Source organism: Gymnoscopelus braueri (genome assembly GCF_963280865.1).
Source record: "Gymnoscopelus braueri genome assembly, chromosome: 5".
NCBI classification, from domain to species: Eukaryota; Metazoa; Chordata; class Actinopteri; order Myctophiformes; family Myctophidae; genus Gymnoscopelus; species Gymnoscopelus braueri.
In genome coordinates, this window is record NC_137606.1 from 53,637,661 (window position 1) to 53,657,045 (window position 19,385).

The 19,385-nt window shown below is 39.1% G+C and overlaps 2 protein-coding genes across 11 annotated transcripts in view; one reads left to right on the forward strand and one right to left on the reverse strand.

Moving 5' to 3' along the window:
* Positions 1–19,385, reverse strand: part of LOC308086080 (uncharacterized protein) — a 499,718-nt gene that overhangs the window by 429,121 nt on the left and 51,212 nt on the right. The window lies entirely within an intron of this gene.
* Positions 1–19,385, forward strand: part of LOC308086062 (uncharacterized protein) — an 82,297-nt gene that overhangs the window by 46,868 nt on the left and 16,044 nt on the right. For 9 of the 10 annotated variants that reach the window (XM_080429403.1, XM_080429406.1, XM_080429407.1 and 6 more), the window contains one exon: positions 102–1,349. In XM_080429403.1, coding sequence (XP_080285529.1) covers positions 102–1,349 — 1,248 coding nt within the window. The remainder of the gene's footprint in view (positions 1–101; positions 1,350–19,385) is intronic. The other variant, XM_080429405.1, reaches the window with a different exon arrangement.

Below are 19,385 nucleotides of genomic sequence, written 5' to 3' on the forward strand. Positions count from 1 at the left end.
ATGGATGTTTATTAATTCCTAAAGGAGGATTCAACACAATAATTTGAGTACACAGCTGTAAGAATGTACATGTTTAAAATGTCTTCATTGTCTTCTCATAGCAGACGTCAGTGTGCAGGAGCATTTAAAGGATTATAAGATCAGTTTGAATAGTCTTGATTGTGTGACAGAACACATCACTGAAGAGACAGGAACCTCCCTCACTGACATCTACACAGAGCTCTATGTCACAGTGGGAGAGAGTGAAGGGGTTAATAACCAACATGAGGTGTGGCAGATAGAGACACTTTCCAAGAAGAAGACCCCCCATGACAAACCAATCAACTGCTGTGACATCTTTAAACCCCTCCTCCTTGGCAGAGAGACACCCAGCAGAAGAGTTCTGACCAAAGGCATTGCTGGCATTGGAAAAACATTCTCTGTGCGTAAGTTCACTCTGGACTGGGCAAAGGGTTTAGAAAATCAAGATATCATTCTCCTGGTTCTCTTCTCATTCCGGGAGCTGAACTTGGTCAGAGATGAGCAGCACAGTCTTCTCAACCTGATCCATGTTTTCCACCCAACATTAAAGAAGGTCACAGCAGAGCAACTCGCTGTCTGGAAGGTTGGCTTCATCTTTGATGGTCTAGATGAAAGCAGGTTTTCACTGAACTTCCACAACAATGACATCATTTCTGATGTCACAGTGACATCATCAGTGGACGTGCTGTTGAAAAACCTCATCGAGGGGAATCTGCTCCCATTGGCTGTCATCTGGATAACAACCAGACCTGCTGCAGCCAATCAGATCCCTCCTGCATGTGTTGACATGGTGACAGAAGTACGAGGGTTCACAGACCCCCAGAAGGAGGAGTTCTTCATGAAGAGATTCAGTGATGAGAAGCTGGCCAGCACAATCATCTCACACATGAAGACATCAAAGAGCATCCACATCATGTGTCACATCCCAGTCTTCTGTTGTATCACTGCTACCGTTCTGGAGGACATGTTGAAGACAGACCAGACAGGACAAATGCCCAAGACCCTGACTCAGATGTACAGCCACTTCCTGTGGGTCCAAACAAACAGGAAGAAGCAGAAGTATGATGAGTCTCATGAACTGAATCAACAGCAGCTCATGGAGACTGACAGGGAAGTCCTTCTGAAGCTGGGCAGGCTGGCGTTTGAACATCTGCAGAAAAGAAGCATCATGTTCTACCAAGAAGACCTGGAAGAGTGTGGTCTTGATTTGAAAGACACCTCGCTGTACTCAGGAGTGTGCACAGAGATCTTCAAAAGAGAGAGTTTGCTCTTCCAGAAAACAGTCTACAGCTTTGTTCATCTGAGCATCCAGGAGTGTGTGTGTGTGTGTGTGTGTGTGTGTGTGTGTGTGTGTGTGTGTGTGTGTGTGTGTGTGTGTGTGTGTGTGTGTGCTATACTTACTTACTTACTTATCCCCATTACGCCGGCTGGCGCATAGGGCAGCAACAAAGTTTCTCCACTTGCATCTGTCTTTGGCCATCTTCTCTATGGTCCCCCAGCTCTGGTGTTGTTGCTGGAGCTCCTTCTCTATCGTCCTCCGCCATGTCGTTTTAGGCCTCCCTTTCTTTCTTTTGCCTTCTGGGGTCCAGTGTAATGCGACTCTTGGGATCGCGTTGATGTCCATTCTGAGGACATGGCCAATCCAGGTCCACCTGCGTTTATTGATTATGCAGAGCATGTCGTCCTGTTGGGTGATGTTGAGGAGATTAATGTTTGAGATGGTCTTGGGCCAGAATATTCGCAGGATTTTGCGCAGGCATGATGTGTGAAAAGTGGATAGTTTATGGATGTCGCTTTCTGTGGTTTTCCAGCATTCTGCACCGTATAGTAGTGTTGATAGTACGCAGCTTTGGTAGATCCGGAGTTTTGTTTTGGTGCTGTATAGGTTTGACTACCAGATTTGTTTAAGTCTTATGAAGGTTGTGTATGCCTTGTTGATCCGGTTTTGAATGTCCTTACTTGCTCCCCCATCATGGTGAATGATACTGCCAAGATATGTGAAATTATCTGCGTTTTCCAGGATCTGTTCCTCTATTGTTATATGTGTTGGTGTATTGGTGTTGATGGGCATGACTTTGGTTTTATTGTTGTTTACGATCAGACCAACTTGTTGGCCGTAGTGTTGGAGTCTGTTAGTTTTTTCTTGAAGATGTGTGTGTGTATGTGACATAAGGGCTAGGTCATCCGCAAAGTCAAGGTCTTCAATAGTGGAATGGAGGGTCCATCGAATTAGTAAGTACTAAGTATAGCAACGTAACTTACTTAGTTACTAAGTAGTAACTTGTGAGAAATAGAAGTTGTGGAGACCATTTTCCTGGTCCTGACAAGAGAAATGTTTTTTTTTATGGTTGAATTTGTATATACGTTTACAATTGGGAAAAGATTCATGTTAGGGTTAGGATTAGACATTTAGAGGTTAGGTTTAGGGATTAGAAATAGAGTTATGCCTGATTTATACTTGTGTTTAACTGGTGCTGTGCACCGAAAAATTGCCCACAACGTGTCGCAGGGCGAAGTGTTGTGGGCTTGTAGATCAGATTTGTTCAGCTTTAGGCTTGTGGTTAAAATGCCATATAGAATCACGTAAAATATTGATGTCCTCACAAGTATAGTTTACAAACGTGTGTGTGTGTGTGTGTGTGTGTGTGTGTGTGTGTGTGTGTGTGTGTGTGTGTGTGTGTGTGTGTGTGTGTGTGTGTGTGTGTGTGTGTGTGTGTGTGTGTGTGTGTGTGTGCATATATATATATATATATATATATATATATGGTCAAAGACATAAGACATAAGATTTTCAAGGTATCAAAAAATCTAATAGCAATTACAATTCCCTAAAATGATTTTGCCCATACACCTTTTGCCCATATAGTGTTTATATTTGAGAATAAAGCACAAAATAAATATAATATAAATATAATAAAGTATATATACTTTATATTTATTTTACACTTGTGCACTTTATTCTGCACTCCTAAGATGAGTGTTCATGTTAACATTTAGTTCTAAAATCAATTGTTTGTTTTTGGAGAGCCCTGTTAGTGTTGAATTTTATTATCATCATCATGCACGTAATGAAAGGTATAGGGTTGTTACTTGTTAATAATAATGTAATATAATATAATATAATATAATATAATATAATATAATATATAATATATAATATATAATATATAATATATAATATAATATAATATCAACACATGGCACTCAGTGACAATAACAATGTATACAAAATATATAAAACATAGTGACAAAACAAATAATCCTGAGGGTCTGTCTGTCTGTCTGTCTGTCTGTCTGCATTTTATTCCTTTGACAGATGCATACAATTATGTGCATGAACATGCATTTTGGCAATAATATCAATCAATCAATCAATCATTAAACATCTAATATAACTGCATGTAGGTAGTAATGTGGATAAGTGTGAGATTTTCACCATTTTGTTTTATTCATTATATTAACACAGGAATACCTGACGTGAAGATTGTTCTGCTTGGACTGACGGGCACTGGAAAGAGTGCATGTGGAAATACAATCCTGGGAAAGGAAAGCTTTGTATCAAAAGCCAGTGCAGTACCAGTTACTAGAGAGTGTCAGAAGGGAGAAGATGTTATCTATGATACACGTGTTACTGTAATGGATACACCAGACTTCTTTCATGATAACATGATAGCACGAAGCGATGTGACAGAGTTCAGTCAGTCAGGCTCTTGTGTGTACTTACTTGTGATGCAGGTGGGCAGATTCACAGATGGTGAGCGAGACATACTGAAAAGGTTGGAAAACGTTTTAAATGATCAGAAACTTAGTGAGAAGACAATTGTTCTCTTTACTCGTGGAGAAAACCTCAAACAAGCAAACATGACCCTGAAAACATTTGTGGGTGGGTCTGACCCTCTTCTGCAGCAAATTGTTCGGAAGTGTAATGGCAGGTTCCATGTGTTTGAGAACAACAGCTCAGATAAAGAGCAGGTAAAAACCCTAATGCACATGGTGCAAGACCTAATTGATCGTGACGGGGGTTTGGAAGATAGTGAGTGCCAGGGAGGAATGTGGGCTCAATTGAAAAAAATGTGGACTGATTGTCACATTTTATAATAAAAAAAAAGAGAAAGGTGAACACCTGCATAGGGCCTACAAATTCCAACATAAAACAGGCCAACTCAATCTCATTCTTTGTTAGGGGTCAGCAGGGTTGCATTGCTCATGGAACGGTCTTGCAAGCCGTGCAGGAACCTATTTGACCAGGAGCACGCGCAGGCATATCAATTGTCCATTGTGTGACCTGTAGTGTAGGTGTTAAGCGACGTGCGTGTCACGTCATTAAAATAGAGTGCAACCACGTTCCAATTCAGCATTGCAACACTGGTCAGGCAGCTCTGCTGCCGGTCCCTCTTGTATTTGCAATTCTTTTTTGATCTTCTGCCAGGAAATCTGCCTTCCCATGCATAAATATAAACAAAACTTTGCACAGTCCTATGCCAAACGGTGGTACCAGCAATTGTGTTAAGTTTAAAACTTTGAAAATTCTAAACAAATCAGTTTTACTAACTCAATGAAGCTCCAATGTTTATGAAAATGAATTACACAATGATGTTGTAGTCATCATAATTATCATTGCAGTCATAGTGTGGTGAATTTCAGGTTGTTTCTTTTTTTTTTCACGTATGGAGCAAGCGATCAGTCCCTGTTAATAAATACATTGCTGTTTAATAAATTACAACATCTCTATGTTGTCTAGATCAAATACATTTGTCAGAATTTTGTCTTGTTAACTGAATTATTCCCCCCCAATACTTATTTGCTTGATTAAATTGACTTATCTCACTCACATTCAGATTCGGATGGCAGTAGCTCAGGAGCTAGCTTTGCACTGGTGTCTGCTTGTGAGTTTGAGCCGTGGGTGATGTAAATAAACATGTTAAGGCCTACTCAGGCATTGTGGAATAGTTATCTAGCTACGTGAGACTATACCTTCTCACCAAACCAAATCAATGCACCTCTGTGAGTTCATCCATTCTCACCACATGAAGGCTTTCATGTCAAGGTATCAACAGAGGCAGATCACCACCTTGTTGCCTCTTTGAGAATTGCAACCAACTGTGACTTTGCAAAATAATAGTAGTCTACAATATGTTTATTATGTGGTGTTGTATTGTCAAATAAACCTTGATAACTGAGAAATTATTTCATTAACATTGTTAAGTAGCCAAACTTGATTTGTACAGTGTGCTATCATCAGTATTTTGAAAGTCCCTTTTGTGTCCTCTTCATTATTGTTTGATGGTCATAACACTTTTCTTCACAAATAGTGAGAATGTATCTTGCCTTGACTATTCATGTTAAATTATATTATTAAATGTTAGGTTTTATTATTATTACATTATTGAGTTATTCTATATTTTCACTATTCTAATTAAATGGTGCATTTATATAGCGCTTTTATCCAAAGCGCTTTACATAGATTGTGCATTACATTCACCCATTCACACACACATTCATCCAAAAAGAATAATATTAAAATTAACTGGGGACCCCCCACCCTTACAAGCACATGGAATTGTAGGCATTACATTTAGTTTGACTTGGTTCCACAGATAAACATTGTGAAAATAGCCGAACTAGATCGACGATTTCCACAATGTTTACCTCTTTCTTACGAAATATTTGACAATTAAAATAATAATAATAATAATAATAATAAACTTTATTTATATAGCACCTTTCATGACATAAATGCAGCGCAAAGTGCTTTACAGAACAAAACAAAAACAAAAACAAAAAAATTATAAAATGCACAATAAAACAGTGGCAAAAAACAGTGGCATAAAATGAATGGCTAAAACAATACATAACAGGCAGTGAGGCAATGAGCAAAACAGTAAAGACATGAATAACAACACAGAGATTTAGAAGAGAAAAAATCAACTAAAAGCAAGAGTGAAGAAATATGTCTTGAGCTGTGCTTTAAAACTGTCCACAGAGGGTGCCTGTCTTATGTGTAATGGGAGTTTATTCCAAGCCGTCGGACCGTAGAAGCAGAATGCTGCTTCACCGTGTTTTTTATATGACATTTCAGGCACTTCGAGTAGGCCTGCACTAGAAGACCTGAGGGGGCGGTTTGGAACGTATTTAGGGAGGAGGTCATAGAGGTAGGAAGCTGCCAGACCATTGAGAGCTTTATAAACAAGTAAAATAATTTTAAATCAACCAATCCTAAAAACAACCGGGAGCCAATGTAGTGATGCTAAAACTGGAGTGTATGTTCTCTCATCTTAGTTTTAGTTAAAACTCTGGCTGCCGCATTTTGAACTAGTTTGTCGGTTGTTTTCTTTGGCAGGCCAGAAAAAGTGCATCACAGTAATCAAGTCGAGAGAACACAAAAGCGTGGATCAGCGTTTTTGCATCGTCCAACGACAGATAGGCTCTAATTCGTGCAATATTTCTCAGATGGAAGAAAGCAATCTTGATAATATGACTAATATGTGTATTACATTTTAATTCAGAATCAATAATAACCCCCAGGTTTTTGACTGTAGTGTTACTTCCTACAGTCATATTACCAAGCCTACTTGTTATTGACCCTCTCTGCTCATTAGAGCCAATTATGAGAACTTCTGTTTTATCCTCATTTAGTTTGAGAAAGTTCTCAAGGGTCATAAAGGGCATTCTATTGTAATTCTAGAAATGTGCAAATACCCTATATACACTTATACTGCATGTTGGTTTGTTTACTGTTGAGTGAGAAAACAATGTTGCACATAAAGCTAATCATCTGGGGACCCCCCAAAATAATTTGGGGACCCCTAGTTTGGGCCATACTTTGATAAAGTGAGTAAAGGGCCACAGCGTTGATTTTTTTTACGTCACAACTGGTGTACTCTGAGGTTACAATTCAAAGATTACTTACATAAAACAACCTCAATGCACTCAACTTTTAAGTTAGCCTATACTCATTTATATCTTGACAATTGTCTTATATGCACCACGTTATACTGTAGGTTACGGATGAGACACCTATTTATCATTTCAGCACATACAGTTACCTGCATCAGTGGAATGGAAGTATGGACTCAAATTTTATGAATTGCTAATGTGGAATTGCGTAAAATAAGCCTCAGAATCCGCTGTCTTTCATAATTTAGATTAAAGACGTGTGAATATTGTCTACTCTTTAATCCTAGTCTCAGAGTTACATATACCATAAGGGTCCATTTGGACCCCTACTGGTCTCTGGGCCCGACATTGAGAACCAGTGGTCTGTATGACATTATATGTGTGTCCAAGAGAAATTTCTCCCACGGGAGACAAAATAAAGTAAGAGAGAGAGAGAGAGAGAGAGAGAGAGAGAGAGAGAGATACATGTATATATGTCACAGGGTGTTTGGAGAGCCAGGGTGATTGAAGACAGAGCGCTTGTTTTTAGGCACGGGGCTTCGGGGCGATGCGGGGCTTTTCGAGACAGGGTTTATTAGCGAGGCTCGTGAGGAGGAGGAGGAGGACGGCGCTGCGATGCGGGGGGTTATTACGCGAGGCTCGCGAGGAAGAGGAGCCTCCTCCTCCTCCTCGCGTTTTAAACCGTCCCGTCCTCTCCTTCTCTCCTTCTCCTCCGAGGAGGAGGAGGAGAAGGAGAGCGCGGAGTGGCGGGGCTTTGATGCGCCGACGGAGACCTGTCTTTTGTTGTTCCCCCCCACATAGCTATAGGGGAACCATAATATCTATGAGGGGAACGCTGAACACGCGTTCACACGCACGGCGCGCCGACTTAGTGGAGCTTGAGGCCGAGGAAGCGCGCCCTCGCGCCTCCAGGCGCGAGTGCCCGCGGTGACCGGCCGACGCTCCACTAGTCGACTCAGCGCCGTTTGATTTGTAAACCGATAGGGACAGAATAGTTCTTTTCATGGATCACTGTGTGTGTGTGTGTGTGTGTGTGTGTGTGTGTGTGTGTGTGTGTGTGTGTGTGTGTGTGTGTGTGTGTGTGTGTCAGGGAGAAACTAAAACAAAAGCCAGCAGAACACAATAAAAGTATCTTAACAGTCCATTGAAAGCATGTGCGCGTGTGCGTGCGCGCACGCGCGTGTGTGTGTGTGACTGTGTGTGTGTGTGTGGTAGCGGCCATATATGCTTGTGCACAAGCCTGGCTTGTGGCTCCCTCTAGTGTCTAGTGTTGCTTCTACAGAATTGCTGGGTGGGTGGTAAAAACGAGCGAGCCTTCTTCAATCACCCTGGTTCTCCATTCACCCTGTAACATATATATATATATATATATATATATATATATATATATATATATATATATATATATATATATATATATATATATATATATATATATATCATATATATATATATAAATCATTTTGAAATATTATAGAAACAATATATGAACATGATTTTTTTTTTTTTAATCTTTCGAAATAAAGCAAATGCAAATCCGCTGCTCTTCTCATTTAACCTCAACCTCAAAAACCAAACCAACCAAACCAGATTGGAGTTGGATGGTTGTATGAAGTCTGAACAAGGCTAAGGAATGTGGTATAAATCTTTTTTTTTTTGTTGTGCTGTTCATACTGCATAACGAAAAAAACATCACATGGATGCACCTGGGACGTATCATCAGTGTTGTAGCCTGGGGTCAACAGGTGTTTTCGGGTCTCGCAACATACACAGGTCCAGGACCTGAGCGTTGCACTAGACTACCCCGCTCCAAACATTTCATTCTGGCCTGATGGCCTCTTGAGCCATGGTGGTACTGCAGGCTCGCCTTGCGGCTTGCTTGAATGGCCCTCATCGACTTCACATCCTGATGTCAGTGGCGTAGGCAGGAATTAATTAGTGGCTAAGCCTGGCATGAAATGGGTAGGCACATGCTGTGCGCACGCTTATTTTTGCCTTCAATTTCCTCAACATGTTAAATCAGGTGTCTTTGAGATTGACAGGTGTCGCAATGTTACGGCAGTCCCGTTGACAGCCCGACATCGTTAAAAAAAATTAAACCAAACGGTCAGTTATAGGCTGCTACAAGAGACTTCATCCCAACACATTCCCAAATGTAAACTACTAGAAGTTCTGCCGAACGTCTAGCGCCCACGCAGCGCCCACTTGGCAGCGCAGATCACTGACGTAGCGTCATGAGGGCCAGTGGGAGCTATGTGAGGCAGTACTTGATGCTGCTGTCTGGAGACTGGCCTAAGCATGACACGACCAATGAGAGTTAGCGCTTAGGTTGTTGCTAAGATACGGTGTATGGCACAAAGCGTCTCTGCCCCATAGCTTGTAGATCTCGCACACATGATTGGCGTAGCCTGCGTTGCCAGGTCTGCCTTTTGTATAAGCGATTTTGGGCATATTTGGGTGCGCTTTTGGGTCTCGTTTGCATAGACCACAGCAGCGCTTGTTTCTCGCCCGTTTCACGGATGTGGCAAGGAAGGTGTTGGGTTGCGTGTGGGGTAGTTGGGGTTGCTCGTGCGCGCGCATCCAGGCAGGCCCATGGGCAGTTCTGCCGATGCAACTTTGACCTAACTGTAACCTACCGAGGCACACCGAGGCACACCAGGTCGCGCATGCGCCTTATTCCCAATTGTATAATAAGATCATTCAAACAACCATGAAACAACAGTAACAACACACTCTCCCAGCCTTTATTAGCATCATAATACTGTGTTGATAATCTACTGGTTTGGTGTCAACTTGTGACTTTTTCACTCGTAGCAAGTGAGTGCACACACACACACACACACACACACACACACACACACACACACACACACACACACACACACACACACACACAAACACACAGGAATTAACATTTCTGAGAGTCGATTTGTCTGACGATAACGTTGAAGTGCGTCGAAGCGTCATTTGATGACGGCATCATTGTTACGCAAGGGTGGGGGGGGCACACAGATTGAAAGGAAGAATCAAACCTGTCCTTGACCAATCCTACATACAGTTAGCATTCTGTACACATGCACACACTGGAGCAAAAATAATGATAATAATAATAATAATAATAATAACAACAACAAATTAAAATAAAATCCTCAGGTAGGACATATTCCCAATAACCAGGCGGAATGTTCTTTCTCCCTCCTGCTTCCTCTGTTAAGCAGTGGCTGGTTTTGCAGGTGTGGGCTATGATCCGAACAATAGCTGGAGTTAGCAATTGTTCAGATAAAGACAAGGAAGTGTGGATATATTATCACTAGAGCAGCAGGCATTACAGTATTTATTTATATTAGTAAAATATATTAGTTTTGTGTTCACAGCGCTAGACGGAGGCAAACAGATGTCGCTGAATGGCTGTGCCTCAAGGAGCTTGTGTATAGCAGCAGTCAAGATATCCGGATTCATCGATGCTGAAACAATCTGCTGTGACGGTGAATTTTGCAATGATCCCTCACGCAGTGGCAAAAGCACAGATAAAGGCAGCACCACAAGCACAGATACAGGCAGCGCCACAAGCACGCTGTTAGCTTCTTGTACCTGATAGCACCAGTGGTCTCTGTTATTCGGTTCAACTGAAGGGAGTCTCACTTTGTTGAGATCATGCATCATGCATCATGCAAAACACATTCACCTGGACTCACCTGGCTTCGCGACAAAAACTGTCCAATTGCGGTGTCATGTCATCGTTCCGACATAACATTATTCTGACATCCCGTTGGTCCCATTATAACCCTATCCCTAACCCTAACCTCACACTAACTTATGGTGACCAACAGACACAACAAAAGGGTGTTTGGCATTAAACAAAAAATACAAGCTAACACTAAAAACTGTATTTACTTAATCACCTGCACCAAATGTAACCTTCAATATGTGGGTGAAACACAAAACACAATCGCCACCAGATTAAACCAGCATAGATATAATATAAACAATGCCAAGAAGACCAATTTAATAATTGTTCAACACTTTATGACACATGGAATAAATTCCCTAAAAGTCTCTGGCCTAGAACATAACCCAAATTGGACACTAGGACAAAGGCAATATAACGAAAGACAATGGATAAACAGATTAGGTACAATTTTTCCAGAGGGACTTAATATGACAAACACTAGAAACACACAAACCAACCCTTCTTAATTAAATCATATTAACTGACAGAAACACACAAAGAGACCACCAGGTACTCAGAGAGAACTAAAAGAACAAGGACCCACTCAGAGAAAGGAGGAGTAACACCTGACCTAGATACTAGAGTCGACTAAGGACAATCACAGAAGCATCAACGACCCTAGGGGAAGACAAGGGGTTTCTTCCTGACCCATAGCTTAAGACCCAAATAGGTGTGAGGGTAGTCAACCCAAATGCCCACTCAAACCTTCAAAAGGACTAAGTGGGTTAAGACACACATAATCAAACAATGGACCTAGGAAGACTTAGATGAACAAATGTGAAATAATAAGGACCTTAAAATTAAATGTTTTAAGGTCCTCATTACTCTAACCCTAACCCTTGTAGCAGAAATGGAGAGTTGTGTCAGTCCCAGCAAAGACGCACTAGGATTGACCAGTAGTCACTCGGAGGGTAAGTTGGGGCAAACGCAGTCCCCACAAACATCTTACTATTCTGTGCCTATCGGGACATCATGCGCGTCAATCCCGGGGGGGACGGGGGGGTTTTGTCCCCCCCTAGCTTCAGATTGGACCCCCCCAAGTCAGATTGGACCCCCCCCAAGTAATTTAGGATAATTAAAAAATATTTTTTTAATTTAAGTTAATAGAATCCGAACCCGCTTTTGAAATCATGACATGCACTAATAAACACTAATTTATCCCCCCCCCCCCCCCCGTGTAAATCCCAAAATGGTTTGGTCCACAGCACCGCATTCCTCCTCACTGCACGGTGAAAACACTCGCCCCAAATACACACTCGCCCCTATTTTTTCCGCCGGCCGAGGCCGCCGGATATACCCGGGGCGAGTGTGTTTTGGGACGATGCGTTCTTGTATTGTATTTATCCCCGGCCACACAGCAACATCCAACATGTGGTTTTTCACCGGTTTGTTTACAAGTCGAATTTGGGGAAAGAGCTCAACAACATAACGAGACACGAGAGGATACAAGAGCTATCTGTGCTAGCTGCAAAGTGTGCAGATTTAAGCAAGTATTTTAAAACAGTGAAAGCTACCGAGGAAAAAGAAACAGAGAGTGATAGACCCCCGCCGACTCAAACTAACGACCACGGGAGTTTATCATCAAATCCAAGGATTCGTAGTGTATAATTATAAACAAGAGCTATCTGTACTAGCTGCAAAGTGTGCATATTTAAGCAAGTATTTTAAAACAGTGAAAGCTACAGAGGAAAAGGAAACAGAAAGTGATAGACCCCCGCTGACTCAAACTAACGACCACGGGACTGACGGGAGTTATCATCAAATCCAAAGATTTGTTTTGAATAATTATAGGTAGTTTGACCAAAACCGAAGTGAAGAGGAGGACACGGAGAATGTCGGTCATCAGTGATCAAAGGATTTAGCAGCTGCAATTTTGATAATGTTAGGAGCAATGCAATAGACCTGGACCAGCCCAGGCAACAGTGACACTACGACCAGGTAGGGTCCAGTGTTTCCAAATGGACTGCAGTCTGCAGAGACCATGTATTATGCAAGTACTGTACATAATGAAGTTGACCAAAGTTTCTCAGCTGCATTATATTTGTTATTAGTGTCTGTCTATCCTGAAACAAACCAACTCCAAGTGCGGCTGCCTGGTGATGAGTAAATTTACTAAGTTAATATAAAGCAAACTTCATGTTCTGAACAAAACTCACAAGCCTCTGTGCCAAACCTTCTATTCGTTATACTTTACAGTAGCTATTGATAATCGTAGATGGTTGATGCTCAATTCCTCTGCTCTGCTCATTATTTGAAACAGCCAGTGGTGGGTAAAATACAATTTATATTACTCCTACTTGGCAGTTGGCTGTGCCTCGGCCTGTGTTTTGCCTTGAGGTGATCAGGGCTACTCATCCCCAAGTCCTTTAGAATAATAAAAAATGAATGTTAAAATAGTATTTTGATATTAAATCAGTAAAATTAGGCAAAATAACATAACAATAACCTAACCCTAAAACCGAAATAAAGTAACCAAAATCCAAGAAAGAAACCTCCCAAATCCGCCATATAACCAACATTTTTCGCGATTTCGGCGGCCGCACGCGAGGGACCCCCCCCAGCCTCAAGACAGATTGACGCCCCTGCGGGACATAATTCGGACGGGGCTGAGTAGGCTCAAAGCGAACTTCGCAACGTTCGGCGCGCGCTCGGTGGTGCCTCTCGTGGCTCAAGTTCGCTTGAGACTGCGCCCCTCCATCGCGGTTTGGTCCATAACTATATTTGTATTCTTAAATCTTTTATTGAGTCCTAGTCCTGTACCATTCTTATAATGAGACTATGGATGATTTTTGGTATGCGGTCCAACTAAGGTGGGACTCAGGATGGTTGGACGTACCTGCCATGCACAGTCCCCAGTGAACATTTCTCACAAAGTTCACTGGCAATTTTATCTTATAGTTTGTAAACATGCGTAAAAACCTAAACCTTAAAGAAAGGTAAAATGGTTAACCCTAATTGGGAATCCTTCCCCCTTTTTTTAAAAAAGCTCTAGGAAAGGCGAAACAGCCAAAAAGAACTTAGGGCAAAGATTTAGAATTTAGATTCAAGACGGTAGCACTTTATAATAACTATACACTATAAAGCATTAGTTAAGCATTAGTAAATGCTTAATTCCTCATGAACTCATCATTAGTAAAGCATTATTCATACATTACTAAGCATTAGTAAACACAGTTATAAATGTTGCAACTATACAATATTAACTCTTTGACTGCGGACGACGCGATAACGCGTCAAGTGCTACTTTGTCCAGTTGGCCGTCGACGCGCTCGACGCGCTGGACGCGCGTTCATTGTTTAATCTCTGATTGCGCTATGCTGCTTAATATTCAATGTTATTCTCGAGTTCCACTTACTTCACGGACATCTGCATCCGGTTCCATGACCTGGATTCCGTTTCCGGTTTTTGATTCTTTTCCCCAGTCATTTTCGTCCAAAATAGGTAAATAAACGGGTTTTCACACGGTATAACGGACAAACGGAACGGTTCTCTTCTATAATCTATGGTCTGGGTGACGATCAGTCATCGCCGTCGTATATCACAACGTAATTTTCGCCGATCAAAACAATGGGGGGGACGTCACATCCGTTTTCATGTTTTTCCTTGTCTAATCTATGAAGAAGGGTGAGAGAGACCCAACGACATGGATCAAGCTGTCATGTGCTGCGCTCTAGTGGCGGAATTGTGCTGGGTCTTTACATTATGTGTCCAAAATTGCTGGCACTGGGGGAGTACTTTATGAAAATACTCTGGCAGTCAAAGAGTTAAGTATTAGTTAAGCACTAGTAAAACACTTAATCCATCATTAATTTGTCATTTGTATAGCATTATTCATACATTACTAAGCATTAGTAAACACAGTTATAAACCTTTCAACTAAACACGATTTACAATTAGTTAAGCATTATTAAGTATTTACATCATCATGAATTCATCATTTACATAGCAAGTAAGTACTTTATTCATCTTGAATTCATCATTTATATAGCATTAATAATACATTAATAAGCGTTTGTAAACACAGTTATAAGTGTTTTATTGCCCATTGATAACCTAATCTTTAATGTGCTTAATGATTGTATTCTCATACTTTGTAAATGATAGATTCAACATTTATAAATAGGTATTATATCAATTTACAAACCAGTTATTTATGAGTTGTTAATGGTTCATACGATCATTTAGAAAGTCTAAGTAAACACCATATACAAACCACTTGGTTGTATATTTATGCGGACATTTGTACATGGTTAGCGAGTGTGTTAATAAATGTCTTATAAACACTTATTCATACTCAATGAATGATTTATTAAGGTAGTTACTACTTGTTAGTTAAGTATTTTGCGTGAGCCCATCTAAAGTGAGGACTATCTATGCCTTATAAAGCATTTATAAATGAGATAGCGTGAGCCCATCTAAAGTGAGGACTATCTATGCCTTATAAAGCATTTATAAATGAGATAGAAGCAGTGATATAGAAAGTGCCAATATTTATTGCAACAATTGAGACAGAACATGGCCCGTGCAGTGTAAAAATAAAACATTCTTGTGCTGTATGAAAATAAACAAACAATATGCAATGCTATAAACATGTACACATGGCTGATAAATTAAATAAACATTTTACTGCATGAAAATTAAACAATAAACAATCTGCTATGCTATAAACATGTAAACATGGCTGATAAATTAAGTAAACATTATTGTACTTTATGAAAATAAACCATACAGAATCTGCTATGCTATAAACATGTAAACATGGCTGAAAAATGTAATAAACATTCTTGTACTGTATGTATGAAAAAAATAAATCTGGGTTCTGCCTTCACTATGGGTATAGCCACCCTTGCAGAGCTAGGCAGACAGTTAACATCAGAAGGTAAAAACAACAAAAAAAGGCTTGTTTTGGGTTTCTTCTTTAAATTATCTTCTTTGTTTTTTCTTATTTGTAGAACAGCAATGACATGAAATACACATAGAATGGATTTGTTAAATAGTGTTTTCCACAGTAAATATTTTAACTTTTTAACGAAATAAAGAAATGAATTAACTTGCAAACATGAATTAAGCAGCTAAACATTCACACAGTTGCAATGATATGAAATTAACATGTACATAAACACATCCCTGATTTTGCTGGAAATAATAATATGCAAATCTCTCCCAATATGCACAAATAAATCACTTGAGTGAAAATGAAAACACAACATTGCTCCCTATAATGGCATTACAGCATTAGCTCAGAGCAGAATAGCCTAAAAGCTAACATGATACACAGCAGCCTGCAGCCTAATGGCTGACAGGCTAACAGGCTAACAGGCTAGGCCATATGACTGGTACTGATTAGCAACAAACATGACGTTTTTGCCACAGACAGAATACACAGTTGGGCTGTGAAAAAGGTTCTAGCAATCATGTTTCATCATTACTGAGACAATACATCACAAGGCCAGTACTTACAGACACAGCTGCACATAGCTTTGCTCTATGCTAAACAGGAAGTGAATGCATTCTGCAGGTCAAAATGTACTCTTTGGTTTTGTTTGGCAACGGCCGCGGGTTCACGAAAAAGGAGTAGATATACCTCGGTGCCAGATTTTGCAAAAAAAACTAGCGGCCAGGTCTTTGAAAACAAGCCCAAAAGAAGCAAGCAACTAGGCTCAGTTTTACCAGCTATCGGCCATTTGAAAATAGCAGATCAACAAGCACACAACGTGTCACATCATGACACGTTGTGAGCTTGTAGATCTGTTATTTTCAAAAACATATTGGGAAAAAAAGTTAAATATTTTCATGAAAAAATGTGGGAACCACTGGTTTAAAAAAAAACATTAGAAAGCAAGCCCAATTAAGCAACTACACTTAAAAAAAAAAAAGTTTATTACATTGTATAACATTGTCCACCTACCTGCCCACTGTGGGCGTGGCCAGGTAGGGGATATCAATGTGTTTCCTGTTTACCAGTGTTGCCATGTCTGCTTATAATAAACAATTTGGGGCTTTTTTTTAAAGTGTAGTTGCTTCATTGGGCTTACTTTCTAATGTTTTTTTTAAACCAGTGGTTCCCAAAAATGTTCATGGAAAGGAAAGGAAATGAAATATTTTACTTTTTTCCTAATATTTTTTTGAAAATAACAGATCTACAAGCTCACAACGTGTCTTGATGTGACACATTATGAGCTTGTTGATCTGCTATTTTCAAATTGCCGATGTAAAGTGGTAAAACTGAGCCAAGTTGCTTGCTTTTTTGGGCTTGTTTTCAAAGACCTGGCCACTTGTTTTTTTTGCAAAATCTGTCAACACCTGCAGTGTGCATTCACTTCCTGTTTAGCATAGAGCAAAGCTATGTGCAGCTGTGTCTGTAAGTACTGGCCTTGTGATGTATTGTCTCAGTAATGATGAAACATGATTGCTAGAACCTTTTTCACAGCCCAACTGTGTATTCTGTCTGTGGCAAAAACGTCATGTTTGTTGCTTATCAGTACCAGTCATATGGCCTAGCCTGTTAGCCTGTTAGCCATTAGGCTGCAGGCTGCTGTGTATCATGTTAGCTTATAGGCTATTCTGCTCTGTACTAATGCTGTAATGCCATTATAGGGAGCAATGTTGTGTTTTTATTTTCACTCAAGTGATTTATTTGTGCATATTGGGAGAGATTTGCATATTATTATTTCCAGCACAACCAAGGATGTGTTTATGTAGGCCTACATGTTAATTTCACATCATTGCAACTGTGTGAATGTTTAGCTGCTTAATTCATGTTTGCAAGTTAATTCATTTCTTTAAAAGCATTGTTAAAATATTTACTGTGGAAAACATTATTCAGTACACATTTTAACAAATCCATTCACTGTGTTTTCCATGTCATTGCTGTTCTACAAATAAGAAAAACCAAAGAAGATAATTTAAAGAAGAAACCCAAAACAAGACTTTGCCTCCAAACAGATTTTTTATTTTTTTACTTCCTGAACTGTCTGCCTAGCTCTGCAAGGGTGGCTATATGCATAGTGAAGGCAGAACACAGAATGTTTTTCTTTTCATACAGTACAAGAATGTTAATTACATTTTTCAGCCATGTTTACATGTTCATAGTATAGCAGATTTTTTTATTGTTTATTTTCATAAAGTTAGTAAAATGTTTATTTAATTGATCAGCCATGTTTACATGTTTATAGCATAGCAGATTGTTTATTGTTTATTTTCATGAAGTAAAATGTTTATTTAATTTATCAGCCATGTTTACATGTTTATAGCATAACAGATTGTTTATTGTTTATTTTCATGAAGTAAAATGTTTATTTAATTTATCAGCCATGTGTACATGTTTATAGCATTGCATATTGTTTGTTTATTTTCATACAGCACAAGAATGTTAATTGTATTTTTACACTGCACAGGCCATGTTCTGTCTCAATTGTTGCAATAAATATTGGCACTTTCTATATCACTGCTTCTATCTCATTTATAAATGCTTTATAAGGCATAAATAGTCCTCACTTTAGATGGGCTCACGCTATCTCATTTATAAATGCTTTATAAGGCATAGATAGTCCTCACTTTAGATGGGCTCACACAAAATACTTAACTAACAAGTAGTAACTACCTTAATAAATCATTCATTGAGTATGAATAAGTGTTTATAAGACATTTATTAACACACTCACGAACCATGTACAAATGTCCGCATAAATATACATCCAAGTGGTTTGTATATGGTGTTTACTTAGACTTTCTAAATGATCGTATGAACCATTAACAACTCATAAATAACTGGTTTGTAAATTGATATAATACCTATTTATAAATGTTGAATCTATCATTTACAAAGTGTGAGAATACAATCATTAAGCACATTAAAGATTAGGTTATCAATGGGCAATAAAACGCTTATGACTGTGTTTACAAAGGCTTATTCATGTATTATTAATGCTATATAAATGATGAATACATGATGAATTAAGTACTTAATTGCTATATAAATGATGAATTCATTATGAATTAAGTACTTACTAATGCTTAACTAATTGAAAATTGTGTATAGTTGAAAGGTTTATAACTGTGTTTACTAATGCTTAGTAATGTATGAATAATGCTATACAAATGATGAATTAATGATGAATTAAGTGTTTTGACTAATGCTTAACTAATACTTAATAGTGTATAGTTTCAACATTTATAACCGTGTTTACTAATGCTTAGTAATGTATGAATAATGCTTTACTAATGATGAGTTCATGATGAATTAAGCATTTACTAATGCTTAACTAATGCTTTATAGTGTATAGTTAATATAAAGTGCTACCCATATTACTTGTTTAAAAAGTAATATAGTTACTTTACTTATTACTCCCTGCCAAAAGTAATTAGTTACTTTACTAGTTACTGGAAACAAGTAATATATTACTTTAAGTTACATATTACTTTAGTTACTTTCCAACACTGTTGGAAAAGTTACTAAAATATTACTTTCCAACACTGTGTTGGAAAAGTTACTAAAACATAGTAATAAATTACTTATTATAAATTACTTGTTTAAAAAGTAATATAGTTACTTTACTTATTACTCCCTGCCAAAAGTAATTAGTTACTTTACTAGTTACTGGAAAAAAGTAATAATATTACTTTAAGTTACATATTACTTTAGTTACTTTCCAACACTGCCTGCGAGTGAGTGTGCATTTAGATATGTCTATATTCATGTGTGTGTGTGTGTGTGTGTGTGTGTGTGTGTGTGTGT